At 37.4% G+C, this 27,773-nt stretch overlaps 1 protein-coding gene and 1 non-coding gene across 3 annotated transcripts; one reads left to right on the forward strand and one right to left on the reverse strand.

Moving 5' to 3' along the window:
• The first annotated feature begins 1,192 nt into the window (after positions 1-1,192).
• Positions 1,193-8,953, forward strand: LOC148852785 (uncharacterized). Of its 2 annotated transcripts, XR_016099629.1 has the most exons (3): positions 1,193-1,695; positions 4,816-8,082; positions 8,562-8,953. XR_016099629.1 is itself a non-coding variant. In XM_088946786.1 (2 exons), exon 2 carries the CDS (start codon positions 5,968-5,970, stop codon positions 7,441-7,443), a length of 1,476 nt encoding a protein of 491 aa, XP_088802912.1. In that variant the 5' UTR covers positions 1,193-1,695; positions 4,816-5,967; the 3' UTR covers positions 7,444-8,953. The 2 variants fall into 2 exon arrangements, 1 of the variants encoding a protein (XP_088802912.1); XM_088946786.1 differs by having other exon boundaries at positions 4,816-8,953.
• On the reverse strand, positions 5,323-5,429 carry LOC148852786 (small nucleolar RNA R71). The gene has a single exon (XR_016100041.1). It is a non-coding gene; the product is annotated as a small nucleolar RNA R71 (small nucleolar RNA).
• Positions 8,954-27,773: the final 18,820 nt, after the last annotated feature.

Below are 27,773 nucleotides of genomic sequence, written 5' to 3' on the forward strand. Positions count from 1 at the left end.
TGTCGAATTCAGGTCGACCTAGATCGGCCTGTACCGGGTCGAGTCGAACTGTGTGAATATTGGCTAGACTGGATGACCTAAATTTGACAGAGTAAGTGGCATCGAATCATCCCACCTGGGGTCTATGTCAGATTCGGGTCAACCCAGATCAGTATATGCTAGATCGGGTAGGACCACATTGAACTGGTCCGGACTCGAGTCAAATTGATTTGGATTTATGTTGGGTGAAGTGTATTGATTCAAGACAAAACTAAATTTAGTCAATAATTAATAGAAAATTAATGTATATTTCAAATGAAGAAAATTAAGAAAAAGGCTAAGGAATTAATACTTATGTCTATAATGGTTAGTCCAATGGTTATCCACAACACAACCCAACCCAACCCAACCCATTTAAATGGGCAGATTGGGTGATGGGTTGACCACACAATCCGCCAAGTAAATGGGCGAGTTGGGTGGTTTAGATATTGGATGGGTTGGGTTAAAAATTGCCACCCCTACATAGGGATAGGAATGTGACTTTGGGCGGGTTAATCTGAACAAATTCGAAAAAAAGTTCAGTTTTGAAATTCATTTTAGAGTTAGGCCGAATTTTGGAGTAATTAAAATACTTATTCTAATAATCACTTATTTTGTATTGGGACCACACCAATAAGGATTTATTGGCATTTGGAAAATAAGTTCAAAATAAGTGTTTATTTTGAAAATAAGTGCTAATTGGAGAAATCCAAAATTTGGGCTTATTTTTAAGTATTTATTTCCTTTTTGGCATGTCTTGGCCCACCACATCATTTGGAAAATACCTATACTACCCCTTTTTGAAATAGCTGTTTTTCCAGAAAACGCTCATGAGCACTTATTAAAAGTGCTTATTTTTCAAATAAGCACTCCCAAACTTAGCCTTATATTTGCTTGTATAAATCTCATATATGTACATATTGGATTTTACGTGTGAGTAGTGTATCAAATGAAGAGAGTCTCATATTGTAAAGGAATGAAAAGGGCAAAGAAACTTATATATAAGAATAACCCATTGAAAGAATGGTAGGATAATGAACCTACAATTTATCTATAATTTTTGAGGACTTTACATAGATTTTTATGTCGGTTTTATTAATTTTTGCCTTAATTTAGCTTAATGCTAAGAATAAGTTTTAGGGGTAATTAATCCAAGAAAATGAAGGAAAAAGGCAAGAAAAGAATGTTCGAAAAGACCAAATCCAGCCCAGCCCGGTTGTGGAAGCAAGAGAGAGCACTTCGGCCCAAGAAGAGCAAGTGGATTCCTCGAGAAAACCCAAGAAAAGAAAGCCTAGCTAAGAATAGAATTTGGCCCAGCAACGAAGGCCCATTCTCAGCCCAAAAGAGCAGCTCAATGTATACCTATCATGTGCTAAGAGAGAGCCTAAGTGCAGCCCAAATAGCAGCCCTTATGAAGCTTTCAAGAGAGCTCTAGAAAGCTCAAGAAATGGGTGTAATACACCCCATTCTAGAGGCTTCAAGAAGGGGCAAGAGCTCCCTTGAAAAACTATATAAGGAGGCCTCTAGGAGGGGGGGAGAGGTGTTCAATTGCTTGAGAGGAAGGCTCTCCCACTCTTAGAGGTTCGACCACCTTGAGAGAAGAGAAGAGGGTTAGGCGCAAGGAAGAAGAAGAAGAAGGGCTGAAGGAAGTTCAAGACAAGCAAGCTAGAAGAGAAGGTGAGTTCGAAATTGGGGGTTTGTGATTCAAAGATCATTTGTAATAACTCAATTGTAGTTTCATTCTCCTTTAATTTGAATTCTGTTTCTTTGTTATATTTTCTTTCTTCTTTCTCCTTCTTCCATTCTTCTTTGATGTATTTCAGCTTGTAAAATTTTAGTTCAGCAATCTAATTCTTTTTTATTCATTCGAATGGTCATGAATTGTACTTGGAGTTTCTTGAATAAGGGTGTTTTTGTAGATTAATTCGGCCAACTAACCTTCAAAACTCATATCTGAATTCTCAGATCTGAGATTGCAAGATCTGAATTGCTTGAAAGAGAATTCAGATCTGCAATTTTCAGATTGGCCGAATGGATCTAAAGCTTGGAATTCCTAGAGTGTTTGAGAGAAACTCTAGGAATTCAGATCTACTATTCAAGAACTAAATTGGATGCAAGATTAGAGATAACTTGCACAATTCAGTTGGTGATCAATTCAGTTTTTAATTGATGCCTTAGAAGTGTTTGAAGAAATGCATGCATGGGGATTAGATTCTTGTTAGAGATAGAAGAATTGTCACTCATGCATAGGATGAACATGTGCTTGAGAGAGGTTGTTCATGACATTGGGGTTTCACCAAACTAAGGCTCAATTATGATTTATTCAAATGATCCAAATTGATAGATTGCTGAATTCTGAGATTGAAATTTACTGCTTACTCTTCTAACCTGATTTGAAGGCAATTGGACCAATGATTTAGATAGATTTTAATTTAGGATTTTTAGCTTTTATTAAAGTTTTGATTTATTTGTTAATCAGATAAGAAGTACTCAATTTAGTATTGATACTTGTTTCCTAAATCCTCGTGAGAATGATACTTCACTCACTACTTTATTACTTGAACGGCTAGTGCACTTGCTAGTGTCACAATGAGCAACACATCAAGTTTTTGGCGCCATTGCCGGGGATTTAGGGAAGCAATATTAGGAAACATTGGGCATTCTTAATCTGGTCTCAGTCATCATTGCATTCATAGAAGGTTTTAATTGATTCATTTTACATTTTAGCCTTGAATGCAACAACTATACTGATTTAATTATGTTTCTTCTTTCTTCAGTAGATTACTTCATTTCCTTGTTTCAGTTTCATTTTAATATAGATAGATTTCATTTCCTTTCAATCTTGGTGTCGTTACATTCAAAAAGAAAAAAAAAAGAAGAAAAATTCATAACAACATAAGTTTTGCAGATCTGAGTTGCATTCGGCACTCAGATCAGCAGAACTCAGAACTACAACACTCAACCGAAAAGACTTAGATAGTTTGTGTTTTAGCCTTTTATTTTTTTTTCATTACAAAAAGAAAAAAATATATATAAAGTGAAAATGAGAAAAAAAAAAAAGAGATCATATGAACAATAAGAGGGGCAATTGAGAATTCAGATCAGCACTCAGATCTGAGTTCAGATCTGAATTCTGCTACAACAGACCTGCAATAGTTCAGATCTGAATTCCTCTTAACACAGATCTGAACTGATGCAAATTTGCGATGAATTAGGTGTCATAACCACCCCAATTTCTCCTAGGACACTTCTGCTACTCCTCAAAGGCAATTTGGTAGTAATGACTGAAGGTAAGGCAATTGAGAATTCAGATCCAAACTCAGACTTGAGTTCAGATCTGAATTCTATTGTTATAGATCTGCTTAGTTCAGATCTAAATTCCTCTGATACATCCACCTTATGATACATCCAACCTTCCTCAAGGGTGAATGGATAGCAAAGAATGAGTGAAATTCAAATCTGAAATGCAGTTGATATGGATAGCAAAGAACTGATTTTTAATTCTGCATCTTAGAATTCAGATTTGAATGCAGAAGCTTTCATTACTGATGAAGCTGGTCTTCTTTCCTAATGCTGAATTGCTTCATCTTTGGTTCTTGTTTTAGTTTAGGTAGTTTAGTTGATTGCTGGTTTTGTTTATCAAATATTTCATTACTGATTTCTTTAACTGTTAGCTGATTTCAGTTCTGTACAAATCTGCATATAATATTCTTCATTATTGATATTACTACTCTATTTTTTTTCTATTGCTGATTTGTTTGGTTTTGATTACTATTTTAGTGCTGCTAGTTTAGCTGGTTTTTAGTTCTATATAGCTCATAAAATTAGGGGAGTTCAGATCTGTACACAGTAGATTTTAGTACTGAAATAAAAAATCAGATCTGAGCAAACCGGAAAAAAAAAAGAGATTTTGTTCAGTAGTATAGTTGCATTACTGCTTTGTGTTTTATTTCATCTCAAAAGAAAGAAAAAAATCAGATACCAACAACCACACCATGGTAAATACAGGTCTGATTTCATATCTTTTTACTACTGACTGATTTCGGTTTTGTACAGATCTGTATACAGCATGTTTCATTGCTGATATCAGTGGGTTATCCTGCTGATTTGCTCAGTTTTAGTATGGCTACACTAGCTGGTGTTTGGTGATGCATAGCTCATCAAAAGAGTGGGCTCAGATCTGATATTTAGTAGCCTTCCAATATGGAAATCAGACCTGAGCACAGCTGTACCATTATCAGTAGCTGCTGTTATATTTATTACTGTTCTCAGTGGCTTCTGAGATTTCAGAGCTAATCTCAATTTTGTGTAGAACTGATGTCTGAAATTGCTATCTCACAATCCTTTGTACACTGATTTCATTTTTGTGTATTGACCTTCAGTAGCACAGAATAGCCTTTTTATATGAAGATCAGACCTGAACACAATCACTGCTGATCCGCATTTGGCTGTCCTCAGTAGCTGCTAAGATTTCAGATCTGATTTCAGAATTGTATATTACTGCTCTCAATAGCTATTGAGATTTCAGCTCTCAGTAGTTCAGATCTATTTCAACAATATAAAGAAAAGGAATTTGTAAACAGTTGTTCTACTCAGAGATTACTGAATTCAGACCTGTTTGTAAATTGCTACTGAATTTTGTATATTGAATAAGATGTTGATCTGCTTTTAGTTAGCTGCATTTATTTATTTTAGGATGTAGGTTTGTATATTCCAATACTTCACTATACATTTTCAGTTGTAATAAGGTTAGTTATTTTGTGAATATTGGCTTGTTTATTGCCTTGACTTTCGCAGTTTTTGACAAGCAAAGTCGAGCTGGAGGAAATCCTCTACGACCCGGAGATTGAAAGAACTCTCCGTGTCCGACTAAGAGCAGCCAAACAAGTCCAGCAACAAGCTCAGGAAGCTCAAGAGGCTCAAGAAATGGCTGAGCAGAGGACTATGATGGACTATGCCAAACCCACTCTCACTGGAGCTGCCTCTAGCATTATCAGGCCCAATATTGCTGCTAACAACTTTGAGATCAAACCTACCATCATACAAATGATTCAAAACATGGTGCAATTCTGTGGATTGGCCCACGAAGATCCCAATGCACACATTTCTAACTTTTTAGAAATTTGTGACACCTTCAAACACAATGGGGTAAGTGATGATGCCATTAGGTTGAGATTATTTCCATTTTCTTTGAAGGATAAAGCCAAAGCATGGTTGAATTCATTACCGGCAGGATCAATAGCTACATGGGATGAAATGGCCAACCGTTTTCTCTCTAAATATTTTCCCCCTTCTAAAACTGCTAAAATGAGGAATGACATCACTACTTTTTTCCAGCAAGAGGGGGAATCTTTATATGAGTCATGGGAACGATACAAGGAGCTGTTAAGGAGAGTTCCTCACCATGGCCTCCCCATTTGGCTACAAGTGTAGACTTTCTATAATGGTCTTACTGACTCAAATAAGACCATATTAGATGCTGCAGCCGGAGGGTCCATAAATAATAAAACTCCTGAGGTTGTCCATGCACTTATTGAGGAAATGGTAGCCAACAACTATCAATGGCATTTTGAAAAAACTCAAACTAGGAAGCAGCATGGCTTGCATAATGTTAATACTTATACGGCACTATCTGCACAAATAGGAGCATTCAGTAAGAAAATAGATGAAATGCAGATAGCTGCCATGCATGTGCAGCCTCTTAATTGTGAATTGTGTGGGGGAGGCCACATCAGTACTGACTACTAAGTTGGCAATCAGTTCAGGCCATCTACTGAACAAGTTGACTATGTCAGCAATTCGTCAAAACAGCAGGGTTATCAAAGTCACCATACTTTTCATCCAGGATGGAGGAGACATTCAAACCAGTCCTGGCCAAATCAGTATACTTCCAACCCATTCCACTAAACTTATCATCAGCCTAAACCAAAGTCCAATTTGGAGGAACTGATGACAAAATTTATAGCAGGTGCAGAAACCAGGTTCCAGAACCAGGAAGCCTCAATCAAAAACCTGGAAAACCAAGTGGGGCAATTGGCACAATTAATCTCTTCCAGACTGTCGGGAACTCTTCCAAGCAACACTAAAGTGAATCCACGAGAGCAGGTGCAAGCTATTACCTTAAGGAATGGAAAAGAGTTGCCCGAGGTAGAAAAGAAGAATTGGGCTGAACCCAAGGCAGAAATAAGCATTGGGACCGGACAACAGAAGACGGAACAACCAGAAGCACAACAAGAGATGCACCAGCAGCCACAAGTTCCATTCCCTAACAGGCTGAAGCAACAAAAATTGGAAAAGGAATTTGGTAAGTTTCTTGAAATATTTAAAAGTTTACATATTAATATTCCTTTTGCTGATGCTTTAGCCCAGATGCCACACTATGCAAGGTTTTTGAAGGAATTATTGGCAAACAAAAGGAAACTGGGAGATGTGGCTACAGTTGCTTTAAATGAGGAATGTTCTGCTATCCTTCTGAACAAGCTACCTCAAAAACTCAAAGATCTAGGGAGTTTCACTATTCCTTGTACCATTGGCAGTTTAAAAATTGAAAAAACTTTATGTGACCTGGGAGCTAGTATCAATTTAATGCCATATTCTATCTTCAAGAAATTGGGGTTGAATGAACCCCAACCCACTAGAGTGGCATTACAATTGGCTGATAGATCCATTAGACATCCTAGGGGGATCATAGAAGATGTGTTAGTTAAAGTTGACAAATTCATTTTCCCAGTTGATTTCATTGTGTTAGACATGCAAGAAGATGTGGAGGTCTCGCTTATCCTAGGGAGACCTTTCTTGGCTACCGGGAAAGCAATGATTGATGTCCAACAAGGGCAACTCAGCCTTAGGATTCAAGATGAGGAGATAATTTTTAAAATGTCTGATGCTATGAAACATGCACCCTCTAGTGATGATTCTTGTTTTATGATTGATGCCATTGAATTGACAATTGATGAATGCTTCCAGGTAAGTAGAATAACTGATCCTCTCGAACTCTGCCTCCAACAGGGAGAACTTGAAGAAGGAAAAAATGAAAAAATAAACCTCATGATAGCATACCTGAATGATAAGCCTCAATTCAAGGGAAAGGGGTTTCTTGAATTAGAGAACTTAGGCAAATTGCCTGGACCATCAGGTAAGACATCACCCCAAGAACCCCCCACCCTTGAACTGAAGCAATTACCATCCCATTTAGAGTATGCTTTCCTTGAGGAACCATCAGATCTCCCCGTGATAATTTCCGCAGCACTGAATCCCTTACAAAGAGAGAAATTATTAATAGTGCTGCGGGAACACAAAAATGCTATAGCTTGGAAGGTAGAAAATATCAAAGGCATTAATCCATCAATCTGCACTCATAGAATTTTGATGGAAGAGGACAGCAAGCCTTCCGTTCAGCCCCAAAGGCACCTGAACCCCAAATGAAAGAAGTGGTAAAGGCTGAAATAATTAAATTGTTAGATACTGGGATCATTTATCCTATTTCTGATAGTTCTTGGGTAAGCCCTATGCAAGTTGTGCCCAAGAAAGGAGGTATGACTGTTGTTCCAAATGAGAAAAATGAACTCATCCCTACTAGAACCGTCACCGGATGGTGTGTGTGTATTGACTATAGAAAATTAAATGAAGCCACCCGGAATGACCATTTCCCTCTCCCATTTATGGACCAAATGTTGGAGATGCTAGCCGGGCATGAGTATTATTGTTTCTTGGATGGATATTCAGGGTATAACCAGATACCAATTGCACCGGAAGATCAAGAAAAGACCACTTTTACTTGCCCATATGGAACCTTTGCATACCGAAGGATGCCCTTTGGGTTATGCAATGCCCCAGTTACCTTTCAGCGATGTATGATGTCTATATTTTCTGATATGGTTGAAAATTTTATTGAGATCTTTATGGATGATTTTTCAGTTTTTGGCTCTTTGTTTGATGCATGTTTGAATAATCTGGAACAGGTGCTTACTAGATGCAAAGAAACACATCTTGTGTTGAATTGGGAGAAATGTCATTTTATGGTGCAAGAAGGCATAGTGCTTGGACACAAGATCTCTCAAAGAGGTATAGAAGTCGACAAGGCCAAGGTGGAGGCAATTGAAAAACTGCCACCCCCAATATCTGTTCGTTCTTTGAGAAGTTTCTTAGGACATATCGGATTCTATAAGAGGTTTATTAAGGATTTCTCAAAAATTGCTAAGCCATTATCTACCTTGCTTCAAAAAGAAGTGACTTTTGAATTTTCAACTGAATGCCTTCATGCTTTCAACATCTTGAAAGACAAATTGATCCATGCACCTATCATGGTAGCACCAGATTGGACCCTCCCATTTGAATTAATGTGTGATGCGAGTGATTCTGCTATAGGAGCTATTTTAGGACAAAGAATGAACAAACATTTTCAGCCAATTTACTATGCTAGCAAAACCTTGACTAGACCCCAACTAAATTACACCACCACAAAAAAGGAGCTGCTAGCAGTATATTTGCATTTGACAAGTTTCGTTCATATCTGATATTATCCAAGGTTGTTGTCTACACAGATCACTCGGCATTAAGGCACTTGCTTACCAAGCAAAACTCAAAACCAAGACTGATCAGGTGGATCCTTTTATTGCAAGAGTTTGACATTGAGATTAGAGACATGAAGTGTGCTGCAAACCTGGCTGCTGACCATCTCTCCCGGTTGGACAAGATAAGCTCAAAAGAGGAGATAACCAACAACATTTAAGAAGAATTTCTGGATGAGCAGCTGTACTCAATACAGAAATACTCATATCCTTGGTATGCTGATTTTGCTAATTATCTAGCTGCACAAGTCCTTCCTCCTAACCTTTCATATCAACAGAAAAAGAAATTCCTTTCTAATGTAAAATACTATCTGTGGGAGGAACCCTTTATGTATAAATTGTGTGCAGATCAGATCATAAGGAGATGTGTCCCTGATGAACTTACAATTTATCTATAATTTTTGAGGACTTTAGCATGGATTTTTATGCCGGTTTTATTAATTTTTGCCTTAATTTAGCTTAATGCTAAGAATAGGTTCAGGGATAATCAATCCAAGAGAAGGAAGGAAAAAGGCAAGAAAAGAAGGTTCAAAAAGACCAATTTCAGTCCAGCCCGGTCGTGGAAGCAAGAGAGAGCACTTCGGCCCAAAAAGAGCAAGTGAATTCCTTGAGAAAACCCCAGAAAATAAAGCCTAGCTATGAGGAGAATTCGGCCCAGCAAGGAAGGCCCATTTTTAGCCCAAATAACAGCCTAGAGTGTAGCCCACATGAGCTCAAAAGCAAGCTAAGTTGTAGCCCAAATAGCAGCCCAAAGGGAGCTAGGGGCGGCAACTTCTAGGAGTTTCTTGAAGAGAAGGAGGGAGCACTCTAGAAGGTTCATGAGGGGTGTAATACACCCCATTCTAGAGGCTTCAAGAAGGGGCAAGATCCCCCTTGAAAAACTATATAAGGAGGCCTCTAGGAGGGGAGAAAGTTGTTCAATTGTTTGAGAGGAAGGCTCTCCCACTCTTAGAGGTTCGGCCACCTTGAGAGAAGAGAAGAGAAGAAGGCTAGGCGCAAGGAAGAAGAAGAAGAAGGGCTGAAGGAAGTTCAAGACAAGCAAGCTAGAAGAAGAAGGTGAGTTCGAATTGAGGGTTTGTGATTCAAAGATCTTTTGTAATAAATCATTTGTAGTTTCATTCTCTTTTGATTTGAATTCAGTTTCTTAGTTATATTTTCTTTATTCTTTCTCCTTGTTTCCATTCTTCCTTGATGTATTTCAGCTTGTAAAATTTCAGTTCAGTAATCTAATTCTTTTTGATTCATTCAAATGGTCATGCATTGTACTTGAAGTTTCTTGAATAAGGGTGTGATTGTAGAGTAATTCGGCCAACTAACCTTCAAAACTCAGATCTGAATTCTCAGATCTGAGATTGCAAGATCTGAATTGCTTGAAAGAGAATTCAGATCTGCAAATTTCAGATTGGGCGAAATAATCTACAGCTTGGAATTCCTAGAGTGCTTGAGAGAGACTCTAAGAATTCAGATCTACTATTCAAGAACTGAATTGAGTGCAAGGTTAGAGATAACTTGCACAATTCAGTTGGTGATCAATTCAGATTTGAATTGATGCCTTAGAAGTGTTTGAAGAAATGCATGCATGGGGATTAGATTCTTGCTAGAGATAGAAGAACCGTCACTCATGCATAGGATGAACATGCGTTTGAGAGAGGCTGTTCATGACCTTGAGGTTTCACCAAACCAAGGCTCAATCATGATTCATTCGAATGATCCAAATTGATAGATTGCTGAATTCTGAGATTGACATTTACTGCTTACTCTTCTAACCTGAATTGAAGGCAATTGGACCAATGATTTAGATAGATTTTAATTTAGTATTTCTTAGCTTTCATTAGAGTTTTGATTTATTTGTTGATCAGATAAGAAATGTTCAATTTAGTATTGGTAATTGTTTCCTAAATCCTCGTGGGAACGATACTTCACTCACTACTTTATTACTTGAACGGCTAGTGCACTTGCTAGTGTCACAATGAGCCACACATCAAGTTTTTGGCGCCGTTGCCGGGGATTTAGAGAAGCAATATTAGGAAACATTGAGCATTCTTAATCTGATCTCATTCAGCATTGCATTCATAGTTGGGTTAATTTGCTAACTTTTTCATTTCAGCTTGGACTGCAACTGCTGTACTCATGTAGTTATGTTTCTTCTTTCTTAAGTAGATTACTCTCTTTTTCTGGTTTCAGTTTCATTTTAATAAAGGCATATTTGATTTCTATTCAATCTTGATGTTGTTCCCTTCAAAAATAAAAAAAAAAAAAAGAAAAAAAATTTCACAAAAAACATGAGTGTTGCAGATCTGAGTTGCATTCGGCACTCAGATCAGCAGATTTCAGATCTGCAGCCCTCAACCGAAAAGAGTTGCTTGTGTTTCAGATTTTATTATTCTTTTCTTTCATTACAAAAAGAAAAAAAAAAAACAAATAAAAAAAAAAAGGGGGAGATATTTTGAACAACCAGAGGAGCAATTGAGAATTCGGATCAGAACTCAGATCTGAGTTCAGATCTGAATTCTGCTACAGCAGATCTGCAACAGTTCAGATCTGAGTTCCTCTGAACTCAGACCTGAACTGATGCAATTTTGAGGGGAATTGGGTGTCATCACCACCCCAATTCACCCTAGGGCACTTCTGCTATTCCCCAAAAACAATTTGGTAGCAATAACTGAAGGTAAGGCAATTGAGAATTCAGATCCAAACTCAGACTTGAGTTCAGATCTGAATTCTGCTGTTACAGATCTGCTCAGTTCAGATCTGAATTCCTCTGAACTCAGATCTGAACCGATGCAAGTTTGAGGTGAATTGGGTGCCATCACTACCCCAATCCACCCTATGATACATCCAACCTGCCTCAAGGGTGAATGGATAGCAAGGAATGAGAGAAATTCAAATCTGAAATGCAGTTGATATAATGTGAGGACTGAACTGATACAGAGCATTCTATGAATTCTGGGTGGACTGAATTCTTGGCTTTACCCACTTGTACCCAATCTAAATTTGGTGAGGATGTGTGTTTGGATTGAATAATTGTGATGCCTCACATATTCAATAAAAGCAGCAGTGCATTCCACTAGCATTCAGAGCTGTAGCAGGGCTGCTACAGTACAGCAATTAGCATGAAACTCCACTGCTGATCTAGTTAGCTCTCTTTCCCATTGTTGACCTACTTCATATTTGATTGTTGATTTAGTGTAGCTGGTAGATGTAGTTCTTCAGCATTGCATTCATAGTTGGTTTAATTTGCTTAATTTTTCATTTTTGCTTTGAATGCAACTGCTGTATTACTGTAGTTATGCTTCTTATCTCTTTAGTAGATTACTTTATTTTCCTTGTTTCAGTTTAATTTTAATAAAAGGAGACCTGTTTTGCTTTCTATCTTGAAGTTATTACCCTCTAAAAAAAAAAAAAATCATAAAATCATGAGTGTTGCAGATCTGAGTTGCATTCGGCACTCAGATCTACTATAGCAGAACTGCAGCACTCAACCGAAAAAAAAAAAAAAAAATTTAAAATGAGTTCAGATCTGAATTGCATTCATCAATCAGACCTGCACTCATCCAAAAAGATTTTGGTTGCATTGCTGTATTTTGTTTTAGATTTATAAAAAAAAAAAAGAAAATAAAAAGATAAAGAAAATAAAAAGAAAACAATGAAGAAATAGCATGTGAGTTTTCAAATCTGAAACTCAGATTTGAAGTTCAGATCTGAGTTCAGCCGGTTGCAGGACTGCATTCTGCTTGGTTCAGATTTGAGTTCATCTGAACTCAGACCTGAACCCACTCTATTTTGATGTGAATTCGGGTAGTGACAGCACCCAATTCACAATTTGATGCATCAGACTTGCCTCATTGATGAAAATTTAAGCCATGAATGGTAAAATCAGTTATGAAGTGCAAGAGAATCAGAGGCAGTATGAGTACATGATCTGAAATTTCTTTGAACTTGATGTTTTGTTATCTTTTAAATCACTTGCACCCAATCTGAATTGGTTGTATTGGATTAGGACTAATGTTTGTGAGGTCCAAAAAGAGCTTCATATTTTTGATGTAATGGTATTCAGATCTAAATCAAGGCTGCTTTCATTATAAAATTGCAGATCTGATTTCAGGTCTGAGGCATACAAGACATTTAAGTTGGGACTTGAAAGAGAAGTCTTAAGCTCTTGGGATCAAACTTATTTCAGACCTAACTGCAACAGATTTTAGACCTACTTATTGATATTAGGTTTGGAGTTTTTGTAAGTGACTGTTCTCAAAAGTCAAGTTCTAACCAAAAAAAAAAAAAAAAAAAAAAAAAAAAAAAAAAAAAATCAAATAACTTTGGTAGTGTGCTGATTTCAAGAACTCTTAGACTTTTAGGCTAGTTTCAATCTTGTAAATCACTTGTTTATCACTTGCATATCAGATTCCAAGAGATATTTATATTGGCTTTTGATCTTGTTTTTTAAATTTATTTATTTATTTTTTTTTTTTTTGTTAGATAGAATTCAAACTTCTTGGCCTTGTAAGTTTCTGTTGTGTATTATAGACTGGTTAAATTATTTACATTGTTTGGAATTGTGTATAGTAGTCTTTTTATTATTTGGTTTAAATTATTTTTAGTTAGAACAAAGCTACTGATCTCCTCTTCTAGTTTGCAAGTGATTTCTAGCAGAAGAAGTTTTCCACCGACAACATATTGCAGAATTTAAGAATGATCTTCAGGGAAGTCCTCTAAATACCTCCTATTACTTGATGATGCGCTTGCTAGTTTTATTGTTACTGCCTAACACTACGAACATTGAGGACAATGTTCATCTTAAGTGTGGGGGAGTGAGCCCGAGGCTAGGGTATGGGGGCTGAAACCATGCACCCCAACAGTCCCTGAGGAGGAGATAGAGTCGGTACTCCAATTTTGCCATGATAAAGAAGTAGGAGGTCATTTTCGAGCTAGTCGCACTACAGCCAAGGTTTTGCAATTAGGTTTTTATTGGCCCACACTTTTCAAAGATACCCATAGGTATGTGTCCACATGTGACAAATGCCAAAGATCAGGAAACATTTCTCGACGGAATGAAATGCCCATTTCCAATATTTTGATATGTGAAATCTTTGATATTTGGGGTATAGATTTCATGGGACCTTTCCCGAATTCTTTTGGGAATAAGTACATCCTCGTTGCAGTTAACTATGTATCCAAATGGGTAGAAGCCATGGCTTTACCCACAAATGACTCAAGAAGGGTGGTACACTTCCTAAAGAAGCTATTCTCCCGATTTGGCACTCTGCGAGCTATAATTAGTGATAGGGGAACTCACTTCTACAATAGCCAATTTGAAAGGTTAATGCAGAAATATGGAATTACACATAAATTAGCTACCCCTTATCACCCTCAAACTAGTGGCCAAGTGGAGTTGGCTAATAGGGAATTCAAAAGAATTCTGGAAAAGACCATAGCATCTGCCAGAAAAGATTGGTCCATCAAATTAGATGATGCATTATGGGCATACAGAACTGCATTTAAGACACCCATTGGCATGTCCCCCTACAGATTGGTCTTTGGTAAAGCATGACATTTACTAGTTGAATTAGAACACAAGGCCTATTGGGCTCTTAAATTCTTAAATTTTGACATTCAGGCCACAGGGGCTAAAAGGCGGTTGCAATTGAATGAATTGGATGAATTCAGACTTGCCGCCTATGAGAATGCCAAAGTTTATAAAGAAAGAATAAAAAACTGGCATGATAAGAACTTGCTGAGACGGGAATTTTATATAGGCCAACATGTATTGTTATATAATTCTCGTCTCCGCTTGTTTCTAGGTAAGCTGAGATCCAGGTGGTCTGAACCCTTTACCATTTCACAGGTTTTTCCCCATGGGGCTATAGAACTCACCCACCTGGTTCAGGGCACGTTTAAAGTAAATAGTCAGCGCTTGAAACCATATTTAATGGGCGGTACTATACCCCCTCCATCCATTGTTTATCTTGATAACCAATAATATTTTATGCTTGCTCATGAACAGGTTAAGGCATCTTTTTGTCATTTATCTTTTTAGAATACTAGTTAGTAAAATAAAGTTCTTTTTCTCAAAATTCCAATTCTTTAAGGAATCAGTTCATTCATTTCTTTTCTTCAGTTTGCTCTAGCAAGTGTGATTCCCTAACACTACGAACATTGAGGACAATGTTCATCTTAAGTGTGGGGGAGTGAGCCCGAGGCTAGGGTATGGGGGCTGAAACCATGCACCTCATTCACCCCAACACACATATGCAGGCAATGACATAACAAAAAAAAAGACTGGAACTCCTCAAGTTCATTACTATCTATTTGATGATTTTTAAGAAGGATTTCAATAAGTTGAGGGAGATTGTTGTACTTGTTAAGTTTTTATTCTTGTGAATGACCCAATTTGATATGTGCATGAGAAAAGGGGAGCTGAATATGCCTTTCAGCATGACTAACCCTAACTATCTTCATGTGTATGGAAGCCCTTGATTTCATGGTTAATGATCAAGAGAGCTAGTGCACATCTGAAGTGTTGATTCTTGAGGTTCAATAATTGCAAAGAAGGACAAAAGCCCAAATTAACTCCACTATTTTGAGCTTAATAGTAAAACTAGCAGCTCAGAATATGAGTCCTATTTACCTACCTCAAGTAAGTGACCAGTGTGAGATGGAGCATAAGATGCACTCACACCAAAAAAAAAGTAAAAAAGAGAGAAAAGTGTGTGAGATAGAGCATAAAATGCACTCACACCGGAAAAAAGAAGAAGAAAAGGGTGAGATGGAGCATAAGATGCACTCACCCTTAGAAATAAGCAATTGTGGTGACAACTGAGGTTCAAAGGGGCACTCTAAAGTTGAACTCTCATTGAGATTTAGTTATAGATGTGAAACATAGTGAAATTTGATTATTAACCTTGACAATTAAGGAGCTGATTTATATATGAATTAGGAGTGAAGGCTAGACTATGATGAAATTCATATTCTCCTTTCCTTAGATCTTATACTTATGTTAAATGGTAATTTACAAAAATAAGAGCTGAGCACTTACAAAAGTTCCCCGACTACTCAATGCATTTCTATCTTAAAAAGTTTACCAGGTAAATGGTAACAACAAAAGGGCGGGAATGTTCAGTTTATGGCTGATGTCTTTGCTTGAGGACAAGTGAAAGCTTAAGTGTGGGGCTATTTGATGAATCTACAATTTATCTATAATTTTTGAGGACTTTAGCATGGATTTTTATGTCGGTTTTATTAATTTTTGACTTAATTTAGCTTAATGCTAAGAATAAGTTTTAGGGGTAATTAATCCAAGAAAATGAAGGAAAAAGGCAAGAAAAGAATGTTCGAAAAGACCAAATCCAGCCCAGCCCGGTTGTGGAAGCAAGAGAGAGCACTTCGGCCCAAGAAGAGCAAGTGGATTCCTCGAGAAAACCCAAGAAAAGAAAGCCTAGCTAAGAATAGAATTTGGCCCAGCAACGAAGGCCCATTCTCAGCCCAAAAGAGCAGCTCAATGTATACCTATCATGTGCTAAGAGAGAGCCTAAGTGCAGCCCAAATAGCAGCCCTTATGAAGCTTTCAAGAGAGCTCTAGAAAGCTCAAGAAATGGGTGTAATACACCCCATTCTAGAGGCTTCAAGAAGGGGCAAGAGCTCCCTTGAAAAACTATATAAGGAGGCCTCTAGGAGGGGGGGAGAGGTGTTCAATTGCTTGAGAGGAAGGCTCTCCCACTCTTAGAGGTTCGACCACCTTGAGAGAAGAGAAGACGGTTAGGCGCAAGGAAGAAGAAGAAGAAGGGCTGAAGGAAGTTCAAGACAAGCAAGCTAGAAGAGAAGGTGAGTTCGAAATTGGGGGTTTGTGATTCAAAAATCATTTGTAATAACTCAATTGTAGTTTCATTCTCCTTTAATTTGAATTCTGTTTCTTTGTTATATTTTCTTCTTTCTCCTTCTTCCATTCTTCTTTGATGTATTTCAGCTTGTAAAATTTTAGTTCAGCAATCTAATTCTTTTTTATTCATTCGAATGGTCATGAATTGTACTTGGAGTTTCTTGAATAAGGGTGTTTTTGTAGATTAATTCGGCCAACTAACCTTCAAAACTCATATCTGAATTCTCAGATCTGAGATTGCAAGATCTGAATTGCTTGAAAGAGAATTCAGATCTGCAATTTTCAGATTGGCCGAATGGATCTAAAGCTTGGAATTCCTAGAGTGTTTGAGAGAAACTCTAGGAATTCAGATCTACTATTCAAGAACTAAATTGGATGCAAGATTAGAGATAACTTGCACAATTCAGTTGGTGATCAATTCAGTTTTTAATTGATGCCTTAGAAGTGTTTGAAGAAATGCATGCATGGGGATTAGATTCTTGTAAGAGATAGAAGAATTGTCACTCATGCATAGGATGAACATGTGTTTGAGAGAGGCTGTTCATGACATTGGGGTTTCACCAAACCAAGGCTCAATTATGATTTATTCAAATGATCCAAATTGATAGATTATTGAATTCTGATATTGAAATTTACTGTTTACTCTTCTAACCTGATTTTAAGGCAATTTGACCAATGATTTAGATAGATTTTAATTTAGGATTTTTAGCTTTCATTAAAGTTTTGATTTATTTGTTAATCAGATAAGAAGTATTCAATTTAGTATTGATACTTGTTTCCTAAATCCTCGTGGGAACGATACTTCACTCACTACTTTATTACTTGAACGGCTAGTGCACTTGCTAGTGTCACAATGAGCAACACATCATAGGATCTATCTAATGGACGCCATCAAGGGTGCGGAATGGGGGGCGAATCTTAAAAAAAAAATTCCTACCTTCTTCCAACTAGGAATCATATTCCCTAAATTAAGAATACATTATTCAATGATCCTACTTGAACCATAAACAAATCAGATCTGAACCAAAAGGAAACAGGAAGAATTATACATGATCCGGAGAAATAATATCTCCCAAAGTTGGTTTTCACGCCCAAAGAAGAAACCAAGATCCACTCCTACTAAAGATGACACAGCTATGGATGGAACGGAACCAGCAGGGTGCGTCCTACACACTGGATTCTTCACAAGAACCCTCTGGAAAACTTGAATACCGAATCCTTTTGTCTTTCTTGCAAGACTATTGTCAAGAACTGCTTTCTTGACTTCCTGTTGCTGCAAAGATCCAATCTTCCAACAGGGGGTGGCGGCGGCTGAAGGAGGAGAAGTCCAGGGACGAAGAGGGCAGAACTGTCTCTTCTCTCTGGAGTCTGTGAGAGATCAAATCTCAATAATGCAGGATGTGTTTCTTGCTTACACAAACCCCTAGTTTGAAATCCGATATTTCTGTTGCTAAGGTTTTCTCCTCTTTCTTCTTGATTAAGAAACCTCCCAATATTTTGGGACTTATCCCAATCCAAATCAGTATTTGGATAGAGGTTAATCTTAATCCTATCTGCAGATTAAGTTAGTTAACTCCTGATCTTATCAGGAAGTTACCAGATTCAAATCTAATTTGAATTTGGTCTCTTAGAGTGAATAAGGTCAAAGACCCAATCCTTTTACTAACATTAATCTCAGATTCGCCCCATGAACTGGTGATCATATCAGCCCAGTTCGAAATAGGCTTTTGGCCCATTAAGTGTTCAGTGTTTAACCAGTTTCCAATCTGCTGCCCAGTTAGGCTTCTTTGTATGGCGTGGGACCCAAGCATTGATCCACACACCAGCCACATGGGTTCGGCCCAACCTTTATTACAAGGCCCAGCCGAATTCACTGAAAGACTCAGTGACCCCCTTGAGCCCATCACATGGACCCTATGGGCCCAATACTTACATTAAGTGGTCCCTAGTCCAAGCCATCTTATAAAAACCCAGGGACTGTGGGCAGGTGCAAGATTAGCCCATCAGGCATTATCCTAAATGGTCTTACACTTAACCTCTCAGCTCTTAATGATCAAGCACTGCCCAACAAGAGAAGACCTCTCCCTCAGCTGCAAGGAACAGTGCCGGACTCTCCACTCACATGGATCCCAAGAATTAAAACATTTTGCAAATCTTTTGAAACCGTACATATACATATATACATATATTAATTTTGCAAAACAAAATTCCAATGATTGAAATCAACTGACGGTAGTTTGGTTTCCATCAGAGAGAGTGCATTCCCGATCATTACCATTGTCCGACAAAGGGGCTGATCCTGTCACTATGACCACTCACTCAGATGAATTCTCAGACTGCCCCAACATGTCCAGGTTTTGACCCCCACTAAGGATCTCACTGATTGACACATCAAAGACAACCCGATCTGACACCTAGTGATGTGTCATAATCGAGTCTAGGGGTCAGGTGTAACTTTCTAGTTTTTCCCATCTGTCTCCATGGTCTAGGGCAATACTGGAAATCTAGTCCGATTCAAGGGTTCAAGCAATTCCATACTATATGTGCCTTGGGTCTTACCCTAATGGCCGAAACAAGCCATCCTAACACTTGGTGGCACATCAGTATCAGCCTTGGCAGGATAAATCTTCCCAGACTTATCCAATGGTTGTGAACATTTAAAACTAACACAAGTTTCTATAAGTGTCCAGTTTTAGGGTCTTACACAGAATTACACCACACAACATGAATCAAACATGCACTTTAATTTATTTCCACTAAATAATAAAAGTACATCAAATCCGATTGAAGCTAAGGGCATACAATACTGTCTAACACCCATAACTCAATAGGTTAAGCTTTTGGGTTATTAGTGTTCATCTCTTGTAAACCCTACGTGTGTATGTGTATAAACCCCCCATTTTTGGCAACTCCCCTCAGTGTAGAATAGTGGTATCAGAGCCAAAATTTCTACTAGATGCAAGTGTTGACAAATATATGCAGTGACTCCCATGACTTCACTGCCTTCTCCATGATAGAGTAGTTGGTAAAAGTGGTTGATCTCCATGTTCCCCCCGCCCCTTCCATTTGAGGGAGAATATAAAGTTTCCAATGTGGGAGAAATTCACTAATGAAGGGGAGATTATTGGAATTCACATGTGAATAATGTATGAAATGATGAGAGTCCCGTGCACATTAGACAGGAACGAGAGGGTTAGGGTTATAACCCATAACCCATGCACATTAGGCTTTTGGGTTATAAGTGGCGTCTATTTCTCTAAGTAAACAATAGTACATATGTATGTATGTATATACTGTGTGTCCATACAACTAAGAGCATCCATGCATCAACCATGACTTAAGTGGGTTAGGGTTGAGCATTTGCTAAATTTTGAATGGCCCTAGCTCAAAGGCCTTGTCTTGATGGTTTGTTAATTCAAGTGAGGTACCAAACATGTACATTACTCATATATAAAATCTATATACTACTATTAAAACTGTGAATGAGAATGTTGAGTTTCTATTTAACTAAAATACCTCAAATTTTGAATTTGGTTATTATCTAATTATAATGACAAAAATGTAAGTTGAACAACCAATTTTCACTTCATTAAAATCCCTCTCATTAAGTCTTCTACATGGTATTGACTCTCATTCTTTCATTGAATCCTATATTAATTAACTATATTAAAGAAAAATCTATGTAATAAGAATAATTGTATTTTTAAGGATATAAAATACAAATTATAACCAACACAAATGTTTTACTCTTTGGTGACAACTTAATAATTCAACCTTTTGGGTGAAATGGGTAAATCCATGATGTTATAATAATAATAACAACAACAACAATAGATGCAAAATACAAAATTCAAAAATTTGGTAACACATTAGTTTTTATCATCATCACCATCATAAAAAATTGTTGTGTGCAAGGCACATGCACACTTACTAATAATGTTCAAGCAAATAGTTAATATTAACTCTAAGTAATACAAGAGTAATTAATATCCCTAATGAATGTGTGACACCCCTAGGGGGGAAGCCTTGTCATTTCACAGGCCTCAAAGGGCATCCCTGGTATTTCATATCTAATCTTAATGGCAGATAACTCTTAGGGAGTTACGATCTCAATCGTTGTCTCTGGGCCATCAATGCCAGGGTAACACAAATGGCATGACACAATGTTTAATGAGAACTCACCTATAAATAGGGGTTATAAGCTACATGTAATCTTCTTACACACTCTACACTCTAGCTCTCATACCTGCTCTTTCCTATCTCACATCAGAACCTCGACGCTTGATTACCTCGAATAACTTAACCATCAGAGTCCTCACCCTTGGGATCAAACCACAAGACTTTTGACATATTTTTGTGTTGATAGGTGGAACCCTCGGCCTAATCACCTCAGAAGTTCCCAAATCATCCTTGTTATAATCCCTCAGAAGTTCTCACCTCAAATCATCATGGCCAATCAGCAAGATGACTTAATGATGAGGAATCACTCACCCCCTCAAGCACCTCAAAACCCTATTACCTAGGAGTAGTTCCAACAATTGATAGTGTAAGAGGCTCTCCTCACCAACAAGGCGCATCATCTATGACAATCGTTGGGTGGCCACCATCATAACGACCAACCCTCTAATGTAAATGGCCACCTCAGTAGGATGCCAAATAACGATATACCTTTGAGCTAGTGCCTTAACAGCCGCACAAAGGCTGAACATAACTGAAAGGTGGAAAGTAGTAGCCATATGGGTAGCTATCAATGTTCTTGCACATACACTAGTTGCCACACCAGTTATCATGCCTCCGACCATCAAAGAAGTTACGATTGTCACCCTACCCCGTCCGTCCTAGTGTAAGACCTACATGAATATCTCAATAGTTTTCGCACTTAGAGAGTTGCCAACACGACAATATTGGGACATCCTATAATGACTTAGATCTTTCATGGATCAAGGTGACACCTGCAACCAAGGTCTCCCAAGGGAACTAGGATAGATGGATCGACGACTTAGAAGCCTAGTCAGTGCTATTCACATTGAAATCAAAGAAGTAAAGGATGGTAAAATAGATGCTTCTTTTATTCACTATAACTTGACAAGTAGAATGAAAGCCTTCATCAATAAGATTGTCTCCAAGCCTCTCCCCCCAAACTTCAAAGGTCCTAACTTGGAGACTTACGATGGCACAACCAACCCGAAGGACCATATTGAGAGCTGCCATGCCATCATGTTCCTCTATGGATTATTCGATGCCTTGATATGTTAAGCCTTCTAAACTACACTTGAGAGTGTTGCCCAATGGTAATTCTTAGGTCTCCCTCCTCGGTCCATCACCTCAAGGACCAATTGACAAATCTCTTCCTCTCCCACTTTGTAAGCAGAAGACATTACCAAAAGACCTCAATCGTGCTAATGGCAGTAAAACAAAAACCCAAGGAAACTCTTAAAGACTATATCCAACACTTTAATGCTGAGTCCTTGGAGCTTAAAGATTTCGACCAAGCTGTTGTTGTAATTTCCACCAACAACCTAATGTGATAAGCTTTTAGCTTCTCTCTCACAAAGAAACCATCTTGGAACATGGTAGAATTCCTATCCCAAGCCAAAAAGTATATAAACACAGAGGAGGCTGAAGTGAACAAGCGCCTAGTTGGAGATAAACTGGCTAATAGTAAGAGGAAAGGTATAGACGAGCCAAGGCCCAGCGACTCACATGGCAAGAAAGATAAGTCAAAGCAGGCTCTACCAACGTATGAGAGCTACAATCCTCTCATACCTCCCAAAGTCACATAATTATGCAAGTTAGGAAGGAGTACATGTGATGGCTAGTAAAAATAAAGAAAAATGCTAAAAAGGGAAATTAAGACAAGTACTGCAAGTACCACTATAGCGTCAACCATGACATGAATGAATGTCATGAGCTAAAGAACAAAATAGAAAGCCTCATCAGAAAGTGGTGTCTAAAGGACTTTGTCCAAAAATACTAGGCCACTAGGTTAGCCTTGGAGCCAATTCACCCCCAGCTAACAAACCCTTAGTTGAAGTCATCAACATAATCTCTGGTGACCCAATTGTAGGTAGAGAAAGCTCATTCACCAAGAAGGCCTACACCCGACAACTACAGATTGGACACATGCCCCAGAAGAAGGCAAAATTGGAGGAGGCCATCACCTTCTCCGATGAAGACTTATAGGGAGCCATCACTCCCATGACGATGTGTTAGTGATCTCCCTCTTGATCGTCAATTACAAAAAAGAATACTCATCGATAAAAACTCTTCAGCCAATATCCTGTTTTATGGAGAATTCAAGATAATAAGGTTGACTCCAGGTCGACTTTAGCCTACCAACATCTCCTTGGTCGGTTTCTCCAAGGTAGCTATCAAGCCAGAAGGAAAGACCACCCTACTAGTCATGACAGAAATAGAGCTTGACACACCACCCTTATGATTGAGTTCCTATTAGTTAAGGTCGGCATGACTTACAATGCAATCATCGACCAACCAAGGCGATAGTATCTTTGTACCACCAAGTTATGAAATTCCCTACGAATCATAGCATCAAAGCGGTAAGGGGTAATCAATAGCTAGCTAGGTAGTGGCACGTAGAGGCACTTAAGGGGAAAACTAAAGAAGTACTACTTGTGAAAGGGCTCGACCTTAGACATGAACAAAAAACCAGTTGAGGCCAACCTGTGAAGAACCTTGTAGTTGTTCCCTTGGATGAGGCTAAGCCCAAAAGGATTGTACAAATTGGGCCCCTCTTCCTAGAGGATATACATTCCAAACTGGTAACTTTCCTAAAGCCAACACTAACATATTTGTTTGGTTTGTCACTAATATGCTAGGAATTTACCCCTTAGTCATGACTTAGAGGCTAAGTTTGGACCCGAGTTGTAAATTGATTTAGTAGAAGAAGATGAACTTTGCATCAAAGCGATGGGAAGTGATCGATTGGGAAGTGGACAAACTACTTAATGCCAACTTCAATAAAGAGATACGTTACTCTGACTGGATACCTAACACTACAAGAAAACTCACCTATAGCTACAAACAAAATCATAGCTAAAGGTCCAAAAAACCGTAATTATAGACCTATAGCTTCAGACTAACCATGTCCGTATCTAAAGATTGCACTCACAATCATATGTGCCTTTAGCTACAAACAAAACCGCAACTAAATTCTGTAACTACAATTTTTACGTTGTCCGTAGCAAAAAAATAAGAATCTATAACTACGGTCTTAAACTGTCTATAACTAAAAATATGAACCTATAGCTATGGTTCCAATAAAGCCTTGGCTAAATCTTGTACTTTTTTTCCTGTACTGAATATAATCACCACTTCTTTCTATTATACTAGAAGCTAGAAATTGAACACAAATTTCCAATAAAAGATTATCAAAGCGAGAAATTACATCTCATGTATTTCATATACATCCCATATGTTCAAAATTTATTACAAATTCAAGTTACTTTAATACATCAAACTCAACCTAAGAAAAAAAAAATTAAACTTGACATGTCAAATTTGATTAAATCTATCTCCGTTTGCACATGCAAAGTATCTCCTTGAGCATGCATGTCCAACCTATAAAGGAAACAATAGAAAATAAATTAGAAATTTCTAATTAACTGTGCAATACACAAAAGAAAATACAGTAATAGATACAATCATCAATAAATTGGTGGAGAAACTATGCGACTAGAGAATTGTCTAGGAAGTGATCATGGTATTTTGGGATGGAAAAGGAGAAACTATGGTGTGTTGGGTAATCTTTGTGGGACTGAGGACATATGAACAACCATTATAATTTCTTTGGGATTGAGGACACAATCCCATCAAGGATCCTTTCAAAGATTGTAGATCTTGAGCCTTTTGCAATAAATATTACAAGTCTTGCTTATAGAAGCAAAATTGTTAGGATGAAATACTCTCAAAGCAAAACCCTGTTCATTGAAAAAATAATTCATATGAACAAATAAATTACATCTGTTATAAATAGCATGGAGATGAGAGAAGACATAAGAAGATATGATTTTTGGGTTAGTGTGAACAACTTGGTGAAGATCAAAAAATCTCAAGCAATCAACAACTAATTAGGACCTATAAAGCTCAATGGCTGTCACTAGAACCCAAGAAAAATGGGACAAACATGTTCGATGGATTGGTAAATATAAACTTTTCTTCAACAACCATGCATCTCTTATGGATTGTGCACTCAGCTAAAACCAGTATTTCATATTACTGGCCTAGCACTTGATTTTGCTAGAGACAAACCAGTATCTTTCCCTGTGAACAATTAAAAATAATGACACAGTTGCAGTATCCTGGGTAGTGCTTAGGATTAAAATTTCCAAAACTTACTCTTCTTTGGAGATATAAGCAGATTCTTCTAATAGTTGACGACTTTCTTGATAGAAATAAAAGGTTTCTTTAACGCAAAATAAAGGAAGCTTTCCAAACCCTTTATATCGATGACATGTTCAGCCTATCTTTTATTACCATACTCTAACTAGATTACTACTCCCAACACTATGAGGGAAATGTGATGGGGCCTATTGAGCCTTTTAAACATTGAAAATTCCTTAATTTTTTAATTGCCAGAGAAAAATCAATTTCATATCACTCGTATATTCCCCATATTTCTTGCTTTGTAGCTTTCAAGGATGATTTTACATATGTCCATGAAGAATACATCCACAGACTATATATCCTCCTGTAATCCTAGTTTTATTAATGGACTACTTTATACTAAAACTGATAGCCATTACCCAATGTTGATCTAGCTATAAGCTATTTGAGGTGTTGGGAGGGACTCACTAGAAATGGACCTAAGCTTAGACTTTTTTAGGCACAAAGGAACCTCTCTCAGCCTTGTACTAAGCCCCTTAACTCCTATTGAAACTGATAGTTATAAGAATCAATAAAAATTCTCATAAAAACAATATTAGATTTGACCTAGTACTCTAAATAGTGTTCTAATAGAAGTTGCTAGATTTTCTGGAAAATTAAAAAGAAGTATTTTAGGAAAAGAAATAACAATGTCCAACAACTATTTTCCCATAATGTTATTAAACTATTTAGTTATCCTACTGAATCTATATCTCCTGTTGATAAATGGTAAAACAATTTAAGATCATAAAGCCTTTATTGTATAGATTTTGGGTAGTTTTTGCTCTCATGCTTAATGAATATCTTAGCTCTTATCAAAACAAAAAGACTTCAAGCCTCTACTTCTTCTATATAAATAGTTCAAGATATATAGTAAAGCAAACGGAGAAAATGAAATCTTAAAAATTCAAATTTTGGGACTTACCATCTATACCTTCACTGAAATAGCTCAGTGCTGACTTCACCTAGAGAGCATCATGCATTCATGCTACAAGAAATGTTATATTGACAAAGTCCAAGTGTTGACTCGGTTAGACATAGTAGCTTTGATGATGACTCTTCATATCATTATAAATGATAATAGAATTAATTGGCAAAAACAAAAATTCAGCACAACCACAAAAGGCATTGTCCTTGTAGCGGATCCACCATAAAAGGACATTGAATGTAACACAAAAGGACACTCGGTTTATCGTGGCTATGGTGTACTCGTTAGAAATATATCTAAATGTAACACAAAAGGACATTGAATAGATACGGCGATTAGGGAATTACCACGATACTTGGTGTTGCATTTGCACATTCAATCAATGGTGTATTTGATCATGCAACACAACTAGATGTAATATAATTTGCGATATTATATAGTTGGTAATGCAACCTAAACATGTACTATGAATGTTTGATAATTCTTTCCCATAATGTCTTGAGGAATCATCAATCGATAATTAAGCATTTGATGTATACACCTCATTTTTGTATCTTCAATCTTTCTATAGCACTTCAAGCTTTAACTATACTTTACCCAATCTCTCAACTGATTAGGGGCATTTTTGGAATTTTATAAAATCTTAGACCTCTAAGTTAACAAATTTGAATAGTTATAAGTGGGTATTTAAGAATTGGAAATTTATGGGCACTCTTTTTGAACAGTTATAAGTGGGTAGTTTCTTAACTGTTATAAATGGGTAGTTTTTGGAGTGAGAGTAAAGGACATATATGCCCTCTTTATGCCCGTTGTATTCTGCTTAGGTAAGTAGTAAAAATTGTTCAATGAAAATTCCAAAAAAAATGGACATTCGCTCTTTTATAGGTAGTATATATATAAGAGAATATTACATCAAACGACCATTGCAAACCATTTAGCTAATAACCCCACCTTGGAGTATGAGACAATCCTAACAAATTTTCCAGATGAAACCATTTTGTAAATCCAAGTGGGGAAAAGGTGGAAGGCATACTTTGAGGGAGCATCAAACCAAAGTGGATGGGGAGCGAAAATGGTCCTTGTGGACCCCCAAGGCACTCACTTTCCTTTATTTATCTACTTGGACTTTCCCAACACCAATAATGCATGTGAATGGGAAGCATGCCTAAGAATAGCCTAAATGGCACTAGACTGGGGCATCAATGACTTGGAAATTTATGGGGACTCTTTCTTGGTCATTAGTCAAGCCAAGGGTGATTGGGAAGTACGAGATGAGTGACTAACATTATATCATAACTGTCTCAATGAGTTGATCAAAAAGTTTAAGTGCATCTCCTTCAATTACCTACCTAGTGTAAGCACCCAATTTTTGCTCGGTCCCCTTTTTAACCCACTTCTCATACTCCAAATGCCCAACTAGACCTCACCAATCTCTTTAGAACATGCCAAAACCTTAGGAAACCAAATTTTAACTCAAATACCATCAAATCCATCGTTAAATCCATAAGATTTCCTTTCGATGATCCCAATTATGCCACATTACCATACCCGTTACCCGATCAAATCCCATCACATGAAATCAAACCTTCGAACAACCAATCGCACCAAATTTCAGCAATAAATTCTTTGATCTCACCATTCCATCCATCAGAGATTTCATTCTGACATATCTTACACTACGATACTTATCAAACAAAAAACCTATGATCCCCACATCTTTGGTATGAACAAATCCTCTCCACAACCTTGTAATTCAAGTCCATGCCATTCTACCAATCATAAACCTAAAATTCCCTTATTTACCCATCCATCAAGCCAAGATTTCATTTTTAACCCCCTCATTAACTGAAAGACCCACGATGTAAATTCCCAAAATTCCAACACCATTAAAACTATCAAACACTCTCGTTAGAACCCAAATACCCTAAGATATCCACTGCCAAAATATCAGATCTAGAAATCTCCATTTTACCCTTTGTACACAAAGATTCCAAATCGACCA

Source organism: Nelumbo lutea, chromosome 5 (assembly GCF_056320005.1).
Source record: "Nelumbo lutea isolate HS-2025 chromosome 5, American lotus-T2T, whole genome shotgun sequence".
Taxonomy (NCBI): Eukaryota; Viridiplantae; Streptophyta; class Magnoliopsida; order Proteales; family Nelumbonaceae; genus Nelumbo; species Nelumbo lutea.

Excerpts from the sequence above, each read along its gene's own strand:
- LOC148852785 (XM_088946786.1), top strand. The coding sequence starts at position 5,968 with ATGACAAAATTTATAGCAGGTGCAGAAACCAGGTTCCAGAACCAGGAA.